Below are 20,076 nucleotides of genomic sequence, written 5' to 3' on the forward strand. Positions count from 1 at the left end.
TGGCTTGTATTCCCATTGGAGACCTATCAGCGTGAACTGGCACTGTTGGGAAATCTCTTCAGCTACCCCTGCTAATCAATACCTCTGTTCATTATGTCTCTGATGAATATGGGTAATGATTGGGTGCCTGAGAGTCAGGTGACTAAAAATAACTGCACCTTACAGAGGATCGATAGATTTCCCCCCAGTATTACTTGAGGCACTTCGATATTCTCAGCTGCCCCTCTCGAGCCCCCAGGCATGAGATCATCTCTGGTCTTCATTGATAGATCGGCTCCATCCTCAGAGCAGCTTTATTAAATTAGTAGCACTTAATCTACTGTCATACTGTCAACTGACACGGGGCAGACTAGCAGTCGGCAAGTCTTCCAGTGGCTCAGAAGAGCAACTGGCCGCAACCCAGGCAGCTCTGATTAGCTTTGTGCCAAGAGTTGAATTCATGGGGGCCTCTTCGCTAAAAAGGAGGATTTCCACCATTTAATAACATTTAAAACAATTTTTTTTTTAAAGAAGAAGGAGCTGTTTGAGGGAGGATTCTTGCCAATTACAGACATGTTATGACTGATGAAAAGATCATAATTATGCTTGGATTCCCTGTAGGGGTGCGTTAACACATCCGTGACATTTAATAACCACATGCCTCAGTGGAGGTTGACTTCCCCCAAATTGTTTCACCTTTCATTTCTTCGCTCTCACCCCCAAAACCGTCTGTGGGTGCTCAGAGGAAATTGGAGGGGGGGGCTCCCCCCGCTCGCCGTCAATGCTTGGTGGTCGGCACCTTTGCTACCTTGAGTGGGACCCTCAGTCAGTGGTACCTGAAGCTGGTTGGCCAGTTCCTTTCTGTGGGTCTGATGACAGCCAGACAGGTACAAGCAGTCTGTCCAGTCCCTTGCTGGCCAGAGGCCTGGGGCCAAGGGGGTTGCTAGAGAGTCTGGGTAGCTTGTTTCTCTGGGTCAGAGGCCAGAGGAAATGGGAGAAGGGGGTGGTACAAGCCGGGGAGACTTGGATAAGTGTGGCTCCAGGGATGGAGAACAGGAACTACTACATTGGAAGGGAGACTCCAGCAGAAGTTGTAGTCTGGGTTAGCCTAATGTTTAGCTAGAATTGGTTTAAAAGGTGGGGTAATAGGAAACAGTTGCCGAGTCAGAAGCACCCTATATGCCTCTTCCCATTGGCCTCAAGCAGTATGACAGGAGATGTCATCTGCTAGTTTTATTTCTAGATGATAACATCTTTCCATCTGCTAGTTTTATTTCTAGATGATAATAAGCACAATCTGCAGAAAACCACTGTCAAGAGAATATAAACTGAAACACAAGTATCTAGCACGAAAAAAGCATATATATAGTCATCATCCAGTTGGCTGCTGTCCACAAATTTCACAGGGTCAAGGTGGAAGATATTTGCAGAAAGCCAAGGGGCAAATATACCTAAGGTCTTCCTTTCCTTAAAAGAGCTTGTGCCAAGGCTTTGGGGACAAGAAATTCTTGAGAGACACTGGAAAAGCATCCCCAAAGGGATAGCTTTAGTGAGAAAAGGCTCAGTCAGTGTTTGCTGGGTTGCATCGGGACTGGCTAGGATCTCCGTAGCTCTGACTCAGCTTTGCCATCTGAGCAAGAGATGAGTTTGATCTTCCTAAGAAGTGAATTCAGTAATACCATAACTCAGACCAAAATGAAGACTAAGTTATCCAACAAGTGTGCTTAAATAAGGGTGAGTCACGATGTGGGCTGAAGTGTTTCTAGGTGTGTTTTATAAAGGTCTCTTGGAGTTTGTTGAGGTTTCTTCAAATCAAGAAGGTAAGAAGAGATCAGTGATAAATCTTTAATATAAAAATTGTACAAGAATTTTGATACAAATTACAAGAGGTATTTGGACAAAATATGAATAAAATTCCATTTACATCCCCAAACCCTTATGCATTTTATGCAAAAGACATACTGTAGACAGTTATAGTACAGAAAATACAACAAAAGAAATAGCAAATAGAAACTTTTAATTCCCTCAGACTACTAATAAAAACAAACCGAAAAGCAAAACCAAAAACGAAACAAAAACAAAACCCTTGTTCAAGGTACATACAGTATTTACGAAGCTACCGACGTCACAATGATTAGATCAGGGTGATGCAAGCTGTCCCCGTCCCTTGGTGCTGCGCCCTTTTGTAGTGCAAACTTTGGTTCTGTGGCAGGCTGAGCAGAGAGGCTGGTCTGATGCAGAGGAGAAGAGAAACGAAAAAAGCATAAACCCCCAAACTCTGGGAGGAGGGAGAGGGCGTATCTTGGAGAAAATTCTTTTCCTTAAGATATTTCAATTCCCTTGGGCCAATTTTGCTGTCAAATAGGCAGGTTGAGTCAAATGTTTTTGTTAGCGAGACACACCAGTGGGTTTGGGGTGAATAAGAAAGTTAGGCATTCTCTCAACCAGGTGAGGGGTCTTGCTAGTTCCAAAGGGCCTAGTCCCTGAAGAGCAGTAGAGAACGGAGAGCTTTCTTTCCTGAAGCCCCGACTCGCCTCCACCTTTGAGGAAAGGCCCAGGGAGGCCTCAGACCAAAGTCTTCTCCTGGTTTCTCCGCCTTCCCTCACCCCTCAGACCTCCAGATACCCACGTTTAGCAATCCTGCCCTTGTTCATACTGGCACTGGTAGGAAAATGGTAAGACTTTTCTGCAGGGCAGCTGAACCAAAGTTTGCACAGGAAAGTGAGAGCACCATATATTATAAATCTTAGTCATATAAGCTTAATATATAATGCTAGAACATCTCATTCACTTAATCCACGTTATGTAAACCCTGGACAGGGTAGAACACACAAATGTTTCCATAAGCCATCAAAATCCGGGTGAGGGAGGGAGTGTTCTACCTTCTTGCTTCAGAAAAGAATTTCTTGAAGGGGTGGGTGAGATCAGAAGAAGAAAGGGCAGGGGTGGAAATATAATGGAAAACTCAGGGGAGATTAAGATGGGCAATGAGAGGAATGGATTACTCTGTACAAAGACATGCAAAAATGCTCCAAATTGAGTACTAAATGAAAAAAAAAATTCAGCCTTGGTTTATGCATCTCAAGTGAACCTACTAACTCAGCACATTGTCTGGGAGTCAAGAGCATCATACCTCGTGAATCACCGCTTCTCACGGCTACGGCACTGATTCACAGGCAGGGCAGGGGGATGCTTTGTCTCCTAGCATGGAAAGGACGGGCAGCCTGTCTCCTGTGGAAACAGTGCCAGGTCAGCTCACCTTGCAGCGGGGGACTACCAAGCGGGCTGGACTTTTCTCCCCTTCTTGTGGAAAGCATTTCCAGGGCCAGATGAGTGGAGCTCTCGCACACATCCAGGGCCACCCCCCGCCCCGCCCCCACCCCGAGTCACCTCTCAATCCTTGCATTCCGTAACAGAAGTGGGCAGAGCCGGTTCATAATGGATCGATTTGCCATCTTACTTGTGCATTATTTCAGCATCACATTTGGCAACAGGAAGCCTTATAAAGTCTCGGTATAACGTTTAGATATTCTCTCTTCAAGAAATATAGTTTTATACTATCTACTTCTCTCCATTCTTGTTAAAATACCTTTTTCTGCTCTTCCTTCCCTTCAAAGAGTCTTTAAAAAAAAGGAAGCTAGAAACACATTAAAATAATTAGGAGTGTCCTTAAGCATCCCCGTTATTTAAAGGGTGGGGGAAAGGTCATATTAGTTAGCAGAATCTGTGCAATTTAGGCAGCTGAATTTTTAATTAAGATTCTCTTAAGATGTTTGCTAAATGATTGTAATATATACATAGTGGGGGAACTTCAAAAAACAACAACTGCTTTTTCTCTGACCCCAAGAATCCTTTACTCAAAGTGCTTTTCTTCCCAGTCCTAAGTGGTTAATGCAATTATTTTAGCACGGGTTTGTCAACACAGACCTGGTAAGTCGTCTGTCCCTAAATCTGCCAGTTTTCTCTTTGCGTAAGGTAGTATCAAAGATGACACCCACCTGTATCTTATTGGGTTGACAAATAGATTTGAAATGTGACTGTTCAAAGCGGGGTTGGGGGGCGGGTCATCAGCTTCTAACAGACCTGCTGCTGGAGGGTTAGAAAGAAGCATGGAGTCCCCTAGTTCCCCAAGGAAGATGCACACAGAGATGTCGCACTTCATTTAGCCACCAACTAGCCACCTTTTACCATCCTTTAAGTAGTTTAATATACAAAAATAGCAGCCAATACCTACATGCTGTTCAGGCTCAAGATGTTTGGGAAGATAACACTTTCACGTGATCTTCCTTTGTACCTTTTGTCCCCTAGTCACTTGATTTCGTAAAGCTCACGCGCTTGTACTTACCAAAATTTTCCCAAAGTGGAGAATTTACTTTTACGTATAGGGTGGTCTCTGTTTTAGTGATTCAAGTCAAAGTCCCCGTGCCTTATTATTTTTTTCAGATTGTCATTCCAATTAAACAAAACAAAGGTGAATTTGTCTTGTTACACTATGGATTTGGAGGTTCTCATGGCAAGACACGTGTTCATTTAGACTAACAGTTGGGCGTCAAAACTAAAAAAGAAAAAAATTTTTTTTTTTTTTTTTTTTTACCACCACGCACAACCAATTTGTTACAACACGTGCACTTTTTGAAGGGGAGGAAAAACATTTTAATGCTTTCCTTACAGAATATGGGGCGATCTAATACCACTTTTGTCACTGACTTGCAGAAACTGTGCTCTCATTATAGGGCCACACCCAGTACTCCCAAAATGCATGGGCTTGGAATTGCAATACTTAAGTTTCCAAAGACTCAAAGGATGCCATCAAAGTCAGCATCTCTCTACTGACCCTTAAGAAGTAGTCTTGTTACTGTCCACTTAATAGCTGGAGAGGGCACCTTGAGGCAGCTTTGGGCTTACCAAAGATACAGTTTAGTGGGTGTGTGTACGGGCTCATGTGCTGGGAGGAGAAGGGGGTGGGGGGAGAGAGAGAGAGAGAGAGAGAGAGAGAGAGAGAGAGACAGAGACAGACAGACTGTGAATGTGTGTACATCAGGGAACTCAGTGGGAAAGCCTAGCCCTTGTACTCAATTTCCCCTTCACAAGGGATAAACAGGCAATTACGCATCCTTTTATATTTGATGGCCAAGTGCTGAACTGGAAAGCACACTATTAGTTTGTGTCCCTTCAGGGCCAGGGCAATAAGTAGCCAGGAGACCTGGAGCTGAAGCAGAGAGGGTGTTGTCTGCTGTTAGTGTGACAGTCTTGTCAGCAGCGTTCACATTACTGGAAGGTAATAAAGTGACAAGTAAGTTATTAGAAAGATATGAGGTGAAATTGAACTGAAGCTTCTCGATGCTCAGCCTGGCTTTTTCCCTTCCTCTTTTGTAACCCTCCACTATTTGTTACAAACTGAGCCTTGTCTTGATACACTATATAGAAAAGATTTTTTTTTTTTGCAGTAAAGGTCAAATGAATTTACAACACTTCAGAGGAGAATAAAGATAGTTTTATGACAACTATAGTACGTTACTTCAAAAAAATATATAGCATTATAATGAACAATAATGCTGATCCAATTCAGTGTACTTGTAAAAATGCTTAGGTTTTTTTTTAAAACCCCTGTGATTAGGCATTTGGATTTTTCAACAAATGCCAAAAAGACACTATTTGATGTCCAGTTATTGCCGAATGACCATAAACATCATTTTTGTGCAAAATGTGGGAAGAATGAGGATGATGGGAGGACGCAGGAAAGGATGGGTGTCTGGGCAAGAGTGATGTTAGATTAATTCACTAGTCAGTTTTACAGCTGGATTTACGTAATACTAACGGAAAATTAATGTTTACAGTGAGCAACTCTCCAACTATAGGAAATAGGGAAATACGTTTAGGACAGGGCAGATATGGCCTTAATGCTAACATAAGCAAGGCTACCTACCACACACTGTTCAGCTTGGAGGGAAAATATGAAAACAGAAAAGTTACTTTTATGCTTCGTAGAAAGGTGAATGAGCTCACATTCTGATCAAGAGATTTTTAGCCACATAGCATCACTAGCACGGCTATGGGGGCAAAAAGCCACAGAAATGATGGAGAAAGAACAGATCCGTGCTGGCTACCACGGCCTTCAACTCCACTTGTCACAACTAGAGCTTGGTTTGACCATTGGACTTTTCTAGGACCTAGTTGACCCAATGGATCTTTTTGTTCCCTAAGGGACTCTAGCATCACTTTCCACTCCAAAAAAAAAAAAGAAAGAAAAGAAAAAAAGAACAGCCCCTGCACAACTGCCCTAGTTGGCTTCCGTGATCCGAAAGGGACTTGAGCTATTCCAGGTAGCAGCCTTCCTTTCTTCCTCCCTCCCTCCTCAGACTGGGGTTCAGGGATGCACCTGGTCATGGGGAGCTCTGGGGGGCACTGCATCGATGTGCTCTCACTGGCTGCTAGGCTGAGCTGCACCAGACTTTTCTCGTGACTGTTTCAGTGCCTTCACTATTTTCTTTTCTGGTTACCTTCAATCCAGGGCAGGTACGAATCCTCTACTTAATATCCCTCACTCTGCTTTAAAGAACTGTGATTCCCTCCAGTCTCTTTGGCACCTGCCTTTTATTGCCCTCCGTACTCATTTAGACCCCTCCCATTAGACAAAGAATGAGAGGGAAAAGCAAAATCCTCTAAATATTCCAAGTTTGGGGGAATATAAGTGATTTTTAAAAACCCTGAAATTTGTCCTAATTTTGAAAAGTTCAAGAAAAGGAGTGTGTCCACAGGCTCAAAGGTTTCTTCTGGATGATCTGTTTCTGATGACAGCAGATGGAGCGTGTCTTACGAGGGCTGAACTTTATTCACTCTGTTAGTCAATCTAACCCAACGCTAAAGACCAAGTGCAAGTTAGGACTGCTCAGGTCAACTGTTGGCAGTTAGCAGCATGTCCGTCTCAATCTGATTACTGGCCTCTTTCTGTTTTAATTGCCAAGGGCCCCCTTTCTCATTTGCTTGGCACACGTCAGGGGTGTGTACAGAGGAAGGGGAACAAAAGGTCACTTTTGATTTGGTGGGAACCCAGTGCATGGTTTCCCCTGAGTAAAATGAGAAGAATGCCTCTGGAAGAGCCAGCCCATTCTTGATATATTCAAAGCTTGCTTTTTTTTTTTTTTTTTTTAAAGAGCAATGTATATACTAACAGGCTATTGACCACTTAAGTGCCTTTCTCCTCTTACTGGAAGGGCCTGGAAATTCACGACCAAAGAAATTACACTACAAGGACAGTGGCGCCATTGTGCTAAAAACAATTTCAAAAGATGTTTGTCACCTTGAGAAGGAAAACATTAACACCCTGAAACCTTTAAAAGGCATCAGGCTCAACTGGGCGGCCGGACTAAGATCTGAAATGCATTGACTTATTTCAATACAATTAACAGCAGAACAAAGAATGTCCCGCTTTTTATCACATTTTTAAAACCAAATTATCTGTTCTTGCTCTGTGTCGTCCCCCTCCATAACACACAGATACTCCCTAAAGCAGACTAAGCCTTTCTGATATTTACAAACACACAGTTTAAAATGATCAAAACAGTACATTTCAACACCACCTAGCAAACATGCACATTAATAATACTGCCCAATTTTGTACCTGTGACAAAATGCTGGTTAAAATCAATCAAATGGGAAAGGGCTGCTTGGATAAAAAAGCTGCATCCCTATTCCTTTTTCAGCTGGCATAGAATGGATGCAGCTGAACAGAACCTGTCTCACAATAGGAAACTCCTATGAAAAAAGAAATGAGTATGAGTGGGCAAAGATGAAGGGCTCAGTGGTTAAAATGCTGATTTCTTTATCCTTCCCGTTTACAAATAAGCCTTGAGATCACCATCTTAACTAGATTTAGAGTTAAGCCCAAACAATGCACTCAGGCACACACCCAAGAACAAGGAACACTGGGGGACTAAAAGAAATGTACATTTCATGATTCTCCATCTTATGGACCACTTCCGTCCACTCCCCCTGTCCCTTTTAAGCAAATAGGCTTTAAATTGGAAAATGTTATACACCCACTTAGAAGGCCACCATAACATGTGGGCACCTGAGGCACAATAGTAGCAAAGGGGAGAGACTCCAAAAGGGCAAGTTGTCCAGGACTCCCTGCCGTTTCTCCAACAAAAGGCAGGTGAACACATTCATGCTCTGAGCAAGGGAACTTCTACCTTGAGAATCTTGTCACTTCTGGGCTTGTTCTAACTGGCTATCCACACTAGCCTGGTTTGTGGCAAGTAACAAACATTGTTCTAAGCCTGTTCTAAGTTCGTTTGCTGTGACCTGCTGACAGCTACGTAATTCACTCATTAGGGCTCTTTGACCTTTTAGTTGACATTAAATTAAACAGAGTAAACACTGATTTTTGTACAAGATGAGTTCTAATATTTCAACCTAGAGTGTAACTGTTAAAAATGGCTGAAAATGTTATTTTCATAAAACGAAGTGTCATTTAGTCTACGCACACTCCCAAAGCTAGTGTTTCCATAATCTTTTGTTGGGATACCAAAAATATGTTTTTTTCCACTCTTTTGGAATCGAATCATTTGGATAATAGGGCAACAGCAGCAACACAGAGAATGCTAAGAGAACCAAAATGTTTGCAAACAAACTTTCATTATTCTAGTTCAGTCTTTTCACAAACATACTGTACAGAGTCTTATATGGTATAAAACAAACGAAGGAAAACATCTCTGTCTATTCAGTTTAACACAACACCAAAATAAAGCAATTAAGACTTTGGGGAATTCAAAGGTACAAGAAAACAAAAATGGTTAGCACTAATTCCTCAGCTTTTTTCACCGTAAACATTTGTCATTTAACAGACATAGTGTCTGATATAATTTCTTTTGTACTGCAAATACTTTTGGTCTCTCCTCACTGTAGAACAGATGAAGAATTAAATGAACCCCATAGCATGCTCTGAAGGAGATGAAAAGATAAAGCCCCTAGACACATCTAGCTTATCTTTAAGAATCTATCATTTGTGAAAATTTCACAAAGAAAAATACTGAATCCTCAACTAATGATGCTTATTTTTGGAAACAATAAATACTGTGAGGTACGATAAATCCTACAGGAATAATAAAAAGAGAAACATATTAACAGTTTCCTTTGGCAAATTTAACGGAAGTGAATGCTGATGTGAACCTAGAAAGAAACTCACAAAACATGAAAAATGGAAATAACATTAAAAGTTAAGACAAAGGGGGTATTTCTAACTTTTAGACTGCTGAGAGAAATGTTTGATGCCCTTAAATGCAGAAAAGAAATACATTCTCTTTAAATTACTGGGTACTGTTTGACAAAATATTCCTTGTTTATCTCTTTTTTTCCCCCCCCTCCACTTAAAAAAAAAAAAAAAGACAACAAAACACAGTCTGCAACTCACACCCTAATGGTTTTGGCTGCAGACTGAACTTGAGTAAATATCATCATTTAGTCAGTATGTTGTGGTAGCTGAGGCTGCTGATGTGGTAAACCAGCTCAGGCAACATGTGTAAACATCGGAAACAAAACAAAACAAAACACAACAAAAAAGGTTTGGAGAATCCTCTCCCCTCCTCTTTCTCACTCTCGATTGCTTGGTTTCAGGCTTGCTTTCATTTCTCTCTGACAAATCGTGTGGGGAAACACAAAACACTAAACAGTGAGAGATCCTATTTTAAACCCCCTTCTTCTGGCTTTTCAGAAAGGAGTGTTGCTTAGTTCAAGTTCAGCACATGTTTGCAAAGCTTCCAAGTACTGCTGCTGCCGCTCTTAAAGGTCTTTGATTTTGTCTCTCAAACCCGCCTGAATCGGAGTACTACTGCGGAACGTGCAGTGAATTACATAGCCACACAACAGACCAACCCAGTTCAGACTTTGTCTTTTTAAAGGATTAAGGGTTAGGTCCTTGCGAATGAGTGCTCAACTCTTACTGGATTCAGCTTTGTTCCATAGTGAGTAATTTGGGCTTTTGTATCCTGAAATATTATCCAGCCTCTAAAGAATAAATGCCTTAGCTGTTTCACACCACATAATTTTGTTTTCCTTTTATGTAACTTAACATATAAGCAAGAAGGTTGCAGTGTTGATTGTAATAACATTCGGCACTTGAATCACCAAGTGTTTTTTTCTAAAGCGGTTTTCTGGTGGCCGACAAATTGGCCTGTGGTTATGTTGAGTGACTAATTGTATTTTCTTTTCTGGAAACTTGTGCAAAGTTGGCAGTTTTGTGTTAACACTAATACTTTTGTTTGGCATTTGTGCCCTATACTGACCAGACCATTTTTATACAAGTGAATTTTTTTAAAAAGACACTTACTCGAAGTATGGCAATAGTTTAAGGATAAACAAGAAGCATGGATATTACACATCCCCTTGTAGTGTATGAAAAAAAGTGCATGACTGGATTTATGTACTAGTACAGGACATTTTAAAAAATCAGATCTGTGCTGTAAGGCATGCCAGCACCTCTTTATCACTATATCTAGCAGGTAGTAAAAACAAGACCATGTTTTTTTTTTTTTCCTTAAAAAATGTGCATTAATGCTAACATAAATGAATAGAGCTAGCCAGCAAACTATTTTTTTTTTCCTGTATATCTAACAGCTGATGTAACTGTAAAAAATTAAACAAAAGAGTTAAACAACCATCAATACAACTGTTTTACATCATTGGCCTCTCAAGGCTAAATATGTACAGGTGAATCTGCCATGCTTTAATTGAAGATTCTCTCAAAACCTTAAAGTTCACAAAAGACAACTATAAGGAGTTCCTTTTTTGTTTCTTTTTGTTCCTCCCTTTTATTTTTTGTGCAGGCAACAGTCATGGGTACAACAAATTGTCTCTTTGGAGAGGACCAGGAATTATTATTCTGTCAAAATTTGGGCTAGTTGCACGCTTTTATGTGTGGATGTGTGTATACGTGTTTAAAGGGTACTTTGTTTTCACCCCCAAATGAAAGATCCGACCTATAAAGGAAAAAGAGAAAAAAACTTCAAAAGCACCTAGTGTTTATCTTTTTGTATCTAAAGAAAAGAAAACGTGTGTGTGTGTGTGTGTGTGTGTATATATGTAGACACAGAGGCATACGTGTGTATACGCACACACATATACACACACACCATCCCAAGTACACAAGCACACACTGACTATGGCAGTTCAAATACGTAGGCCATCTGGTGAGAGCTGGCATTTGTAGTGTCCTTTCTGAGACTAATCTACCGAAGTGAAGGGAATGTTTTTGTGGAGATTAGGGTTCTGACTGTGCCGATTCCGGCTTCGCACAGAGGAGAACATCATATTGCAACCGGGGACTTTGCACTTGTGCATTTCTCGCAAATGCACGGTTTTGTAGTGCACTCGCAGGGTCCCCTTGTTGCTGTACATCTTGTGGCAAATGTTGCACATGATCCCACCATTGCTCCCGGACAAGCTGTTGAACATCAGAGATCCTGAAACGTCAGCCCCGAGGCTGCCAGCGAGGGTGGGGACCTCGGCCTTGTGCGCCGACTCCCCACTGTCACTCGCCCCGTCGATGTCATCCAGGAGGATCCCCTCGTCGCTGCCTGCGTCGGATTCTCTGGAGGAATGGATGCTGCTGCTGGACTGGAGGCTGGAGGTGGTGCTCAGGTCCAGGACCATGTAGTCCTCCGCCATGCCCCTCCCGTACCCGTTCAGGTGGGAGTCTTCTGTCCCCGCGGGAGAGGAGGCGTCTTCCCTGACGTCGAGCCCCAAGGGGTGCTGGGCACCATAGATCTTCATCAAAAATTCATCCCGGAGGTCCTTGCTAAGGGAGGGCTGCGATGAGTCCAGGCCCATGTCATCGAGTTCTTTGGTCAACAGTTTACGATGGAGATTGATGTTGGCACTGTGTCTAGGAAAACAAGAGGGAAGGGGGGGGTAGGTGTACAGGGAGTGGGGAGGGTGAGAAAAAGGAGAGCACTTTAAAATTGATTCAGCTTCCACTAGGTACCACATAAGCACATTCATTGCTAATGACACCCCTGTAAAAGCAAACATTTCCCCACATCCTCAGGATTTGGGAATAAGTGGTGGTGGGGAGTGCAATAAGGGGAGCTTTTCATTAACATAATTTTTATAAGAGAGTAAAATTCCTCAGCGGTAGGATGAATGCAAACCCATGCACCTTTTCCTGAATGATTGTTCTGTTCGTTTTACACTGTAGCAGCATCAGCTGCAGAGAATCTCACAGCAGAGATTTGAAAAAATACATTAAATAGGATAAAAGGATGGAAACGTTCTGCTTGTCTAAACTGAACAATTTGAATTTACCTAAAAACAAAACAAAGCCTTTTTTTCTAGAGCAAACACTTTTAAAGGTGTAAAAAGGATCCTTTTTTAAAAAAAGTAAATGGTCTAGATAATTTAGGGTTCACTTGACAAAATAATGACTCGTTCCCCCTCACCTTCCTACACTGCAAGTTTTAGGTAGGAAAAACAATAAGCTTAAAAGGTTAGCAATTTGAAATAGGGTTACAGACTGTCTTTAAACATAAATCCCTTTTTGCAGAATGGGATCTCAGCTCAATCTAATAGTAAAATACATTTATTTTCAGAAGCTGCTACCTTTTAGAGTTGAAAGTGTTTTCAAGTACTTTAAGTTTTAAAATTTAATTCTTAAAAAAAAAAAACCCTGAAAAACAGAAGTTGACTTTTTAAATAAAACCCACCCACCCTTTAAAAACATCACACTCAACAACAGAAAAAAACCCAAAGGGACCGAAAAAGAAAAAAAACCCCACACAATAAATACAAAAAAAAAAAAAAAAAATCAAGCACGATAATAACACATGGTCCCTCTATTTTAACAACTGGAGTCCATACTTCTTAGACAAGCAAAACTTTTACTCTACTCACTGAATGCTTTGCTTGCATTAAAAAAAAGAAAAAAAAAGATAGGATTTGTCCCAGAGCATCCATAGGGATGTCATGATTTACCGAAGCCTGATAGGTTATTATCCGTCTGAAAACATTGCCTTTGTATTTATATCCCCCATTTATTTTTAAAGTGCCCTTGGGCATATACCTCTCTCCACCTGCAAAGGCTCACGTGTGACACGTACCTAAATTGAAGGCTACCCTTCCAAAAAGTAAACCAGTAAATAAATATACAGATACATAAAAGCTTCTCGATAATGGCAGAAGCTCTACCTCTTAGAGAAGTAATTGTGATAACCGAAATTGATAATAGAAATGACCTAGAATGGCCAGCATCAAGTTCAACAGACCACCTGATTAGAATTAAAAAGTATGGGCGACCAAGATGAGTCACTCCATTTGGTGACGAGCATGGCTAATATCTCTTAGAGATGGTTGAGAGGTATGTGCCTCAGAGACAAGAAAGGTGGGAAACACTTCTCCACCTTTCCACACAAGACAATATACAGCACTCCGGGTTGGAAGGGGCAGAGGGGCGGCAGCCCCTCCGCGCTGCACTTAGGAAGGCTGAGCTTACCTTGTGATAATAAGATCAGCTTTCTAATCTTTTGCTAAATCGATCACAAAAGAAAGCAAGAATGAGAGACAGAGAAAAAGAGAGAGAAGGAGAGAGAGAGAGAAAACAAATTCACATTCTAGACATCTGGTTTAAAAAAAAAACTTAAACAATAACATAGGGATTTAAAATGTTCTGATCATAAAATCATTTTCTGTCATAAGCCATCATCTCATATGCTGTCTCGATGATTTTTCAGATCAGCCGCATCATCCAAAAAGTCATACATCAAATTAAGATAAACCAAATTCACAGCATCATCATCGTCCATAAATGAGCTCTGCACAGATGCATGCAGTGTGCGGCTATGTGAATGATGAACAGAAGTGGTCCCCACGGTCCCTGCTCTGACACAGTCGCTCCCCGTCTCCTTGGTGTCAGATGGCAGATGACTCCAAGTGCGGGTTGCTAAGCAGAGTGTAGGAAATGCCTACTGTGAAGTCTTTCCCCTGACATGTAGGTATGACACCACCAGAGTTATTACAGGAATGTGGAAGCAGAGTGACAGTACATACTGTCAAACAATCTACTGATAAAACAATCTGCCGACCACAAGCAGCTCACAAAGTCCCACCCCTGTGTATTATTTTTAACACCCTCCCTCCCCTCCCTTTCTTAATTTCACAAGCACACATTTTGCGATGACTTTAATCTAGAACTCCGTTGCTTCTCACACATCTGCAGTTACCTAGATTCACCGCTGAGAAAACAACAGCCAGACACACAGCAGTTACATCAAGACACACTGAATAAGGAAGAATAAATTAACATCGACAAAAGGGACACACCGATCCCCCAGACGGACACATCTTTCCGAAGATGACTTGTGAAATTGCACATCTCCACTGCTATGTTACCAGGAAGAGATGTTTCTCTTCATTTCTCACTTAACAGCAATGGAAATCTGTAATCTAATTAGATGATGTACCAGCCCTCAGTATCTGTCAACCGAACAATGTGCAGAAATGTGCAGACCAGCTCTGGCACTCTGTCCAACAGTGTCCCTTTTCCGCTGTCAGCAGTACTGTTGGCCTCCGCTAATATAATTACTTTGGCTGTTATTCAATTAAGTGCCATCCCTTGCTTAAGAAAAAAAGCTACTTTATCAATTGATTCAGGTGTAATGCAATAATAAAGATGAACTCATGGCAGTGCATTAGCTCTGCTGTTCATAACTTCAGTACACGGGTTCATTCGTGGTAGTCGATTTCCATTATGCAACCACAGTTCAAGAGAATTGATTATGTGCATTTCGTAATCTGTTTCATTTTTTGTTTGATAATCCTCCTAAATGCCATACGCAAAATACTTGAACTGGGGATGGGAAGAACGTGCTGTGGAAAGCTTACTGGTCCACTCTCATGATGGTGGGTTCGTTCTAACTAACTCCAGTACTACTGGGGTGGAAAGAGGCAAAGCAAGAGAAGGAGGGGGAGAGGAGACAGATTCTTTAGAGAGTCCCGAGCCTGTGCCTCAAGAGGTTAGGTTCAGCCTCCACAGAATGGACAAAAGGCAGCACTTGATGTTAACAGAGACCTGGACTCAAGTCAATCCAAACCCTGAACTGTCAGAGAACACTGCCCAAGGAGGAGAGACAAACACCTGGGGTTAACAGCAACTTACAAGTTTACGTGGATCAGAAAACCAAAGAGGTGAAAGGAAAGGGAAGACGGAAGAGACACAGAGAGAAGTCACGCCAACGGACTATCGGACGTACAGGGAGGAGGATCCTAAAATGGGAGGAAGACCAGAGAGTGCTGGAAACGGGAGGACCCGCAGCCGAGGAAGCAGTAGGCAGCTGTCTGTAAGGAGGAGAAGGGGGACTCCAGAAAGGAACCAATTCCGAGTTCTCCAGAGAGTTTTTCTAGAAAATAAACCTAGTGTTCTGAATATTTATCTCCAGAAAAGAGGAAAAAATAATCATGAACAAAAACCATGTTAGAACTTACTATATTTTATAAGAATGTCAACAGTCCAAAAGCTGTTTCTATTTGCTTTGATTAGGTAGGTAATACCGATACTCCGGGGAGGCAGCTTCCTCTTACAGAAAAAACAAAAATGACTGGGATGAAGAGAAAAGGTGAGTTGATAAGTAGAAGGGGTAAGGATCTGATCTCACTGGGGATCTCGTCAAGAGTGTAGGCCAAGATTTTGTCCCAAGATGGTCACTCTCAAGAAGAACGTAAGATATACCTTATTCAGCCTCAAGTCTCTTGCAGCTCAAGTAGAATACTTTGCACTTCGGACATAATTACATTTATTTGACTTCAATCAATAATATGCAGCCTTACAGAAACTTTCCCCAGAATACACTGTGGAAGAGAAAACAACGATCCCAAGATTGGAAGCATGTAACTGAATATTTAAGAAAAGACACTGATAATACAGCAGAGAATAATTCTGACCCTATCACACCCCACTGTGGTGTAAGGTAACGATATATAATTAGGGCATGACACAGTCCTATAACCTAGGCTATGCTTGGAATCACAAATGTCTCCTCTGACCCTCTGTACTCTTCCCTACTCTTTCTGTACTGAGTTTACCAAAAAGCCTCTTGAAAACTGAGAGCACCCTCAAAAGCAAAAAAGTTATGAAGCCTATACGATATAGGGGAGGTCATAAAACCAAACTTACTCCATGAAATGCTGAGTGGAAGTACTCTAGCTGGACTAAAGTGGACTACCAGTCTTTTTCGGTTTCTTTAATGAAAACATGTCAATTATATTCAGTTTAAAAAAAAAGAAAAAAAAACTTTACCATGCAACCACAGAAGACACCAAATCCAACACAGTCAAGCAAATGCAAGTGCCCTTTAGAGAAAGTCAGTCCTGTCTTGAGCTTTTCTTTTCTCACGTTTCTCTTTCCAAGCTTCTTCAAGTGCCCAGTTCAACTTAATGCAATGTTTAATCATAAAAATAAAAATTAAACACATTAAATACATTGAAAAGAAAAACCGTTTTGAGATTTTAACTTTGGTTTTGAGAGGAAGGAACTTTAAAGAAAAAGTCTCATGAGCAAATTAGAAAATCAGAATGTGGTTGTCCAAAGTGAATAGTAAATCAAGCTATAGGTTACATGAGAAACTGAATCTAACCTTAATTCTTAATCAGTTCTGAGCCATTCTAAACTTAGCGAATTGAAACAAAATACTTGATAATTACAAAGCCTCAGGTGAAATGGAATTGAGGCTCCATGTTGGAGCTTTTGCCTCCACACACACACACACACACACACACACACACACACACACACACACACACACTTCTCAAATTATATTGTCCAGAATGATCCTAGTGATGTATACACAGCAGATACCACTATATATATGGGGTGTGTGTGTGTGTGTGTGTGTGTGTGTGCGTATGGGGCAGAGAAATGTTATTTATATACAATCCGGGAAAATCTAGACGCTGGGTTTGAGTGTATTGTGGGATACTGAGTCAATATTCCTGATCAGAAATTAAATCTGCTAACCAAATCCACAGAAATGAAAAGTTAAAACCTCTGCCCCTCATTAGTTCTCTTCTTATCTGATTGCTATGACACTATCTGTTGTCCTTAATGCCTCAAAAATATTTGTATCATCATTAATTGATGTCTTACAGCCCTGTGAAGTAAACGACATTTTTGTTAGTATACGTTTTCTGTAAAACAAATAGTTGCTCTACTAGGCTAATATTTAAAGATTTTTCTCCAAAAGAGCCAAAAACCATCCCTAGCTCAGGAAATTCAACGTAAAATTCTAGTGAACAATGCTCCCCAAACCCCCAGAAGTATAGAAGTACATAATAAATGCAAGAAATAAAAGCTAAGCAAATTCTTGCAAATTAAAAGTATGAAATTCAGTCACTTCAATCCCTTTCAATATAAAACAAATCATCCATACTGGTCACGCAGACAGTTCCCTCTACATTCAAATTATTCACTTGAAGATAAGCTCCCACCAAACTCTTTAGGGGTTTAGCTAATTTACTGCACAGATACGGCACGTCTGTTGTAATAACAGGTAGGATGTATTGGGGTCGACCATTTATCAGAATTAGACTTCTTTTCTCAATTCACAGTGAATTATGCTGCCTACATGACTCCCCTCTCTCAGAGCCTGCCATCCCCTTACGGCCCCTAACGTGGCAGGCGAACAAAATTGACAGTCTCATCTTGTCAACAAGGGACGATTCTCCTGAGAAGCCATTTAACTTTGCCGAGGAAGCAATGTGTTAATGTGCCTGTCCCGGGAATGTTAATCATCTTCAAGCTTCCGACCTAACTTTGACGTGAACGAAATCACCAAATTTGTTTACTAAATGAATCGTAATATGCTAATAAGAAAGCATGACATATATGGAAAAGCCAAACAGATGGTTTGTTTACTCCACTTTGCAACTTTATAAATGTTGTAACTCTGAAGATGTTAGTGAGAATGATTGGTTTGTTGGCAGAGGTGAACGTGTCTCTCGCATACTAAATCTGGCACTACGGTTACAAAACAATTTGTCATTGCTGTGGAATGCATACAAAATGTTAATGTAGTGATGGCATTTAGGAAGGCAGATTGGTGGATGGAAAATGTCTATGCTGGATGCTCAGGTTAAGTGCAGAATTGATATCTAGCGCTGTTCCCTAACCATTTTGCTTCTGAGTTGTTTCTGACACATCGAGGCTTCCGGAGGGTGCCGATTGTTCGATAGATAACCTGTTGCGCTGTAATGTGAGACGCGTGTTACACTGTGAATAGGATTATGTTTTCACAGCGTTTGGAAATTTTCTCAATCAGGCAGCTCTTATGGTGCTCAGTTTACTACCATTGTTGGGTAAGAAAAAGCAAGGTGGTTCACCCTGGCATCTTTTAAGGACTTCAGTAAATCTGAGCTAGAATTTTGAGATTTATATTTACCCTGGATGAACTAGCCCTCAAGCCTTCATCCCTTGTTTTATTGTCTTATACAAAGAGTTTAGAAGACCTCTTTCCAAAATAAGAATGCATTTTTCTCTAGATGCTCAAATTTCTTCTCCTATTTAAAAATAAGCTATCGTTTCTAAAGTGTACAGAGTGGAACATCAGTTTCTCTCTGAGAGCTTTTTCAAAGGAAATACTTTCTAAGACTAAATATCCAAGAAGGTTTTATAGCATTAAAACGGTTAATTTATGATCTTTTAAAAAGACAATATTTGGGATGTATGAGTTCCCCAAGAGGGGGGTACAGAATTTTGTAGGCAATATTATAACTTAGCTACGGCCTTATCTAGAATTGTGTTGAAAAATGAAACTACTTAAGATACATGAACAAAAAGAATGTGCAAAATCTAATTTATGTCTTTGGTTAAACAATGTCAAAGCCACCAGCTGAGACAGCAAAACTTCAGTTAAGCAACCAGCAACGCACCTATGCCACTAAACATTTCAATGTTTAGCAACATCCAGATGATTTTTTTGAAATTCTTTTTACTTTTGATTCACAAGCATAGCCACAGAAGCAGAATTTTGTATGACAGAGGTGCTTATTCCTCCCCAAATCATGAACCACTTTCCCCAACTTCTTAGTTCCATATATATTCATATTGAAACCACCACGAATCTTGTTGGGATTTACCTGGTGTATCACCATACAGTGACATTTCTACCTGTCTGCAGAAGAGAAATGAGAGAGCAAAGTGAGCTAAAGGAACCCCTGCATTCATCTTGCTGCCCGAGGATCACTCTGGAGCAAGAAACATTAGCGGCTATTCCAGCCTGACACTTCTATCTCATTTGAAACATCTCCTCGTTCCTGAACAACAAAGAAAATTTCAGTAGAGTACTTTTACTGGTTTAACAACAGGGAGCTCCTGGGATCGTCAAAGTGCTAAGCCTTTTCCAAGGAGAGAAGAAATCAGCAGCTCAAATATAATTAACCTTCCATTCTCAATGCAAACTGCCACGCACAGGAGCTCTGCAGTCTATTAGCGAAGTTATAATGGCCAACAGGCAGAAGCAAAATTGGTCAAAAAGTTGGCTGCTGCTGTCATATTTTTGGAATTATGATTAATGGCCCTAATAATGTGGATGATTACTGATATGTGTATCTCCAGCAGTTTATCATATTGCTCTGGCTGCCTACGTCCACAATAAGCAGGATGCTATCATTTACCTCTTTATTGAAGGCAATCCTTCTCTTGAAGGAGCATATTCTAATTGCTTCGTAATGTTTTATGTCTTACACATTTTGCAGCTCTGGACCTTGCCAACTGTTTCGTGTCTACCATTGATTAATTACTGAATGTTTAATCAAAATTTAGAACCTAATGTAGTCATTTATGAGCACACTGCAGCGCCAAAGTAGTTAGGCTCTGCTCCCAAGTTTGGAGAGTGCTGAGTTCAAAATCAAATCCCAGCCATGCATGAGAATCCAAGAATTTCGCCTTGGGTGCTCTGAGGTTGCCAATTCCATCTCTGCTGATGAATGGAAGGTAATCTAACTGCAGGGTAAACAGCATCTTTACCTACCCTCTCCCCACTGGATTTCCCTTTCCTCTTTCTCCCGATTCCCTCATCCACAGAGCACCACTGACTGCTTGCTTCTGAGAGCAAGAAG

General features: G+C 41.0%; 1 protein-coding gene across 20 annotated transcripts in view; it reads right to left on the bottom strand.

Moving 5' to 3' along the window:
• Positions 1-1,810: 1,810 nt before the first annotated feature.
• BNC2 (basonuclin zinc finger protein 2) overlaps positions 1,811-20,076 on the bottom strand; it is a 427,080-nt gene continuing 408,814 nt past the window's right edge. For 19 of the 20 annotated variants that reach the window (XM_067744442.1, XM_067744440.1, XM_067744450.1 and 16 more), the window contains one exon: positions 1,811-11,860. In XM_067744442.1, the coding sequence (XP_067600543.1) occupies positions 11,200-11,860 (661 nt within the window). In that variant the 3' untranslated portion in view covers positions 1,811-11,199. Of the gene's footprint in view, positions 11,861-13,462; positions 13,497-20,076 lie in introns of all 20 variants that reach the window. The other variant, XM_067744458.1, reaches the window with a different exon arrangement.

This window comes from Pseudorca crassidens, chromosome 7 (assembly GCF_039906515.1).
Source record: "Pseudorca crassidens isolate mPseCra1 chromosome 7, mPseCra1.hap1, whole genome shotgun sequence".
NCBI lineage: Eukaryota > Metazoa > Chordata > Mammalia > Artiodactyla > Delphinidae > Pseudorca > Pseudorca crassidens.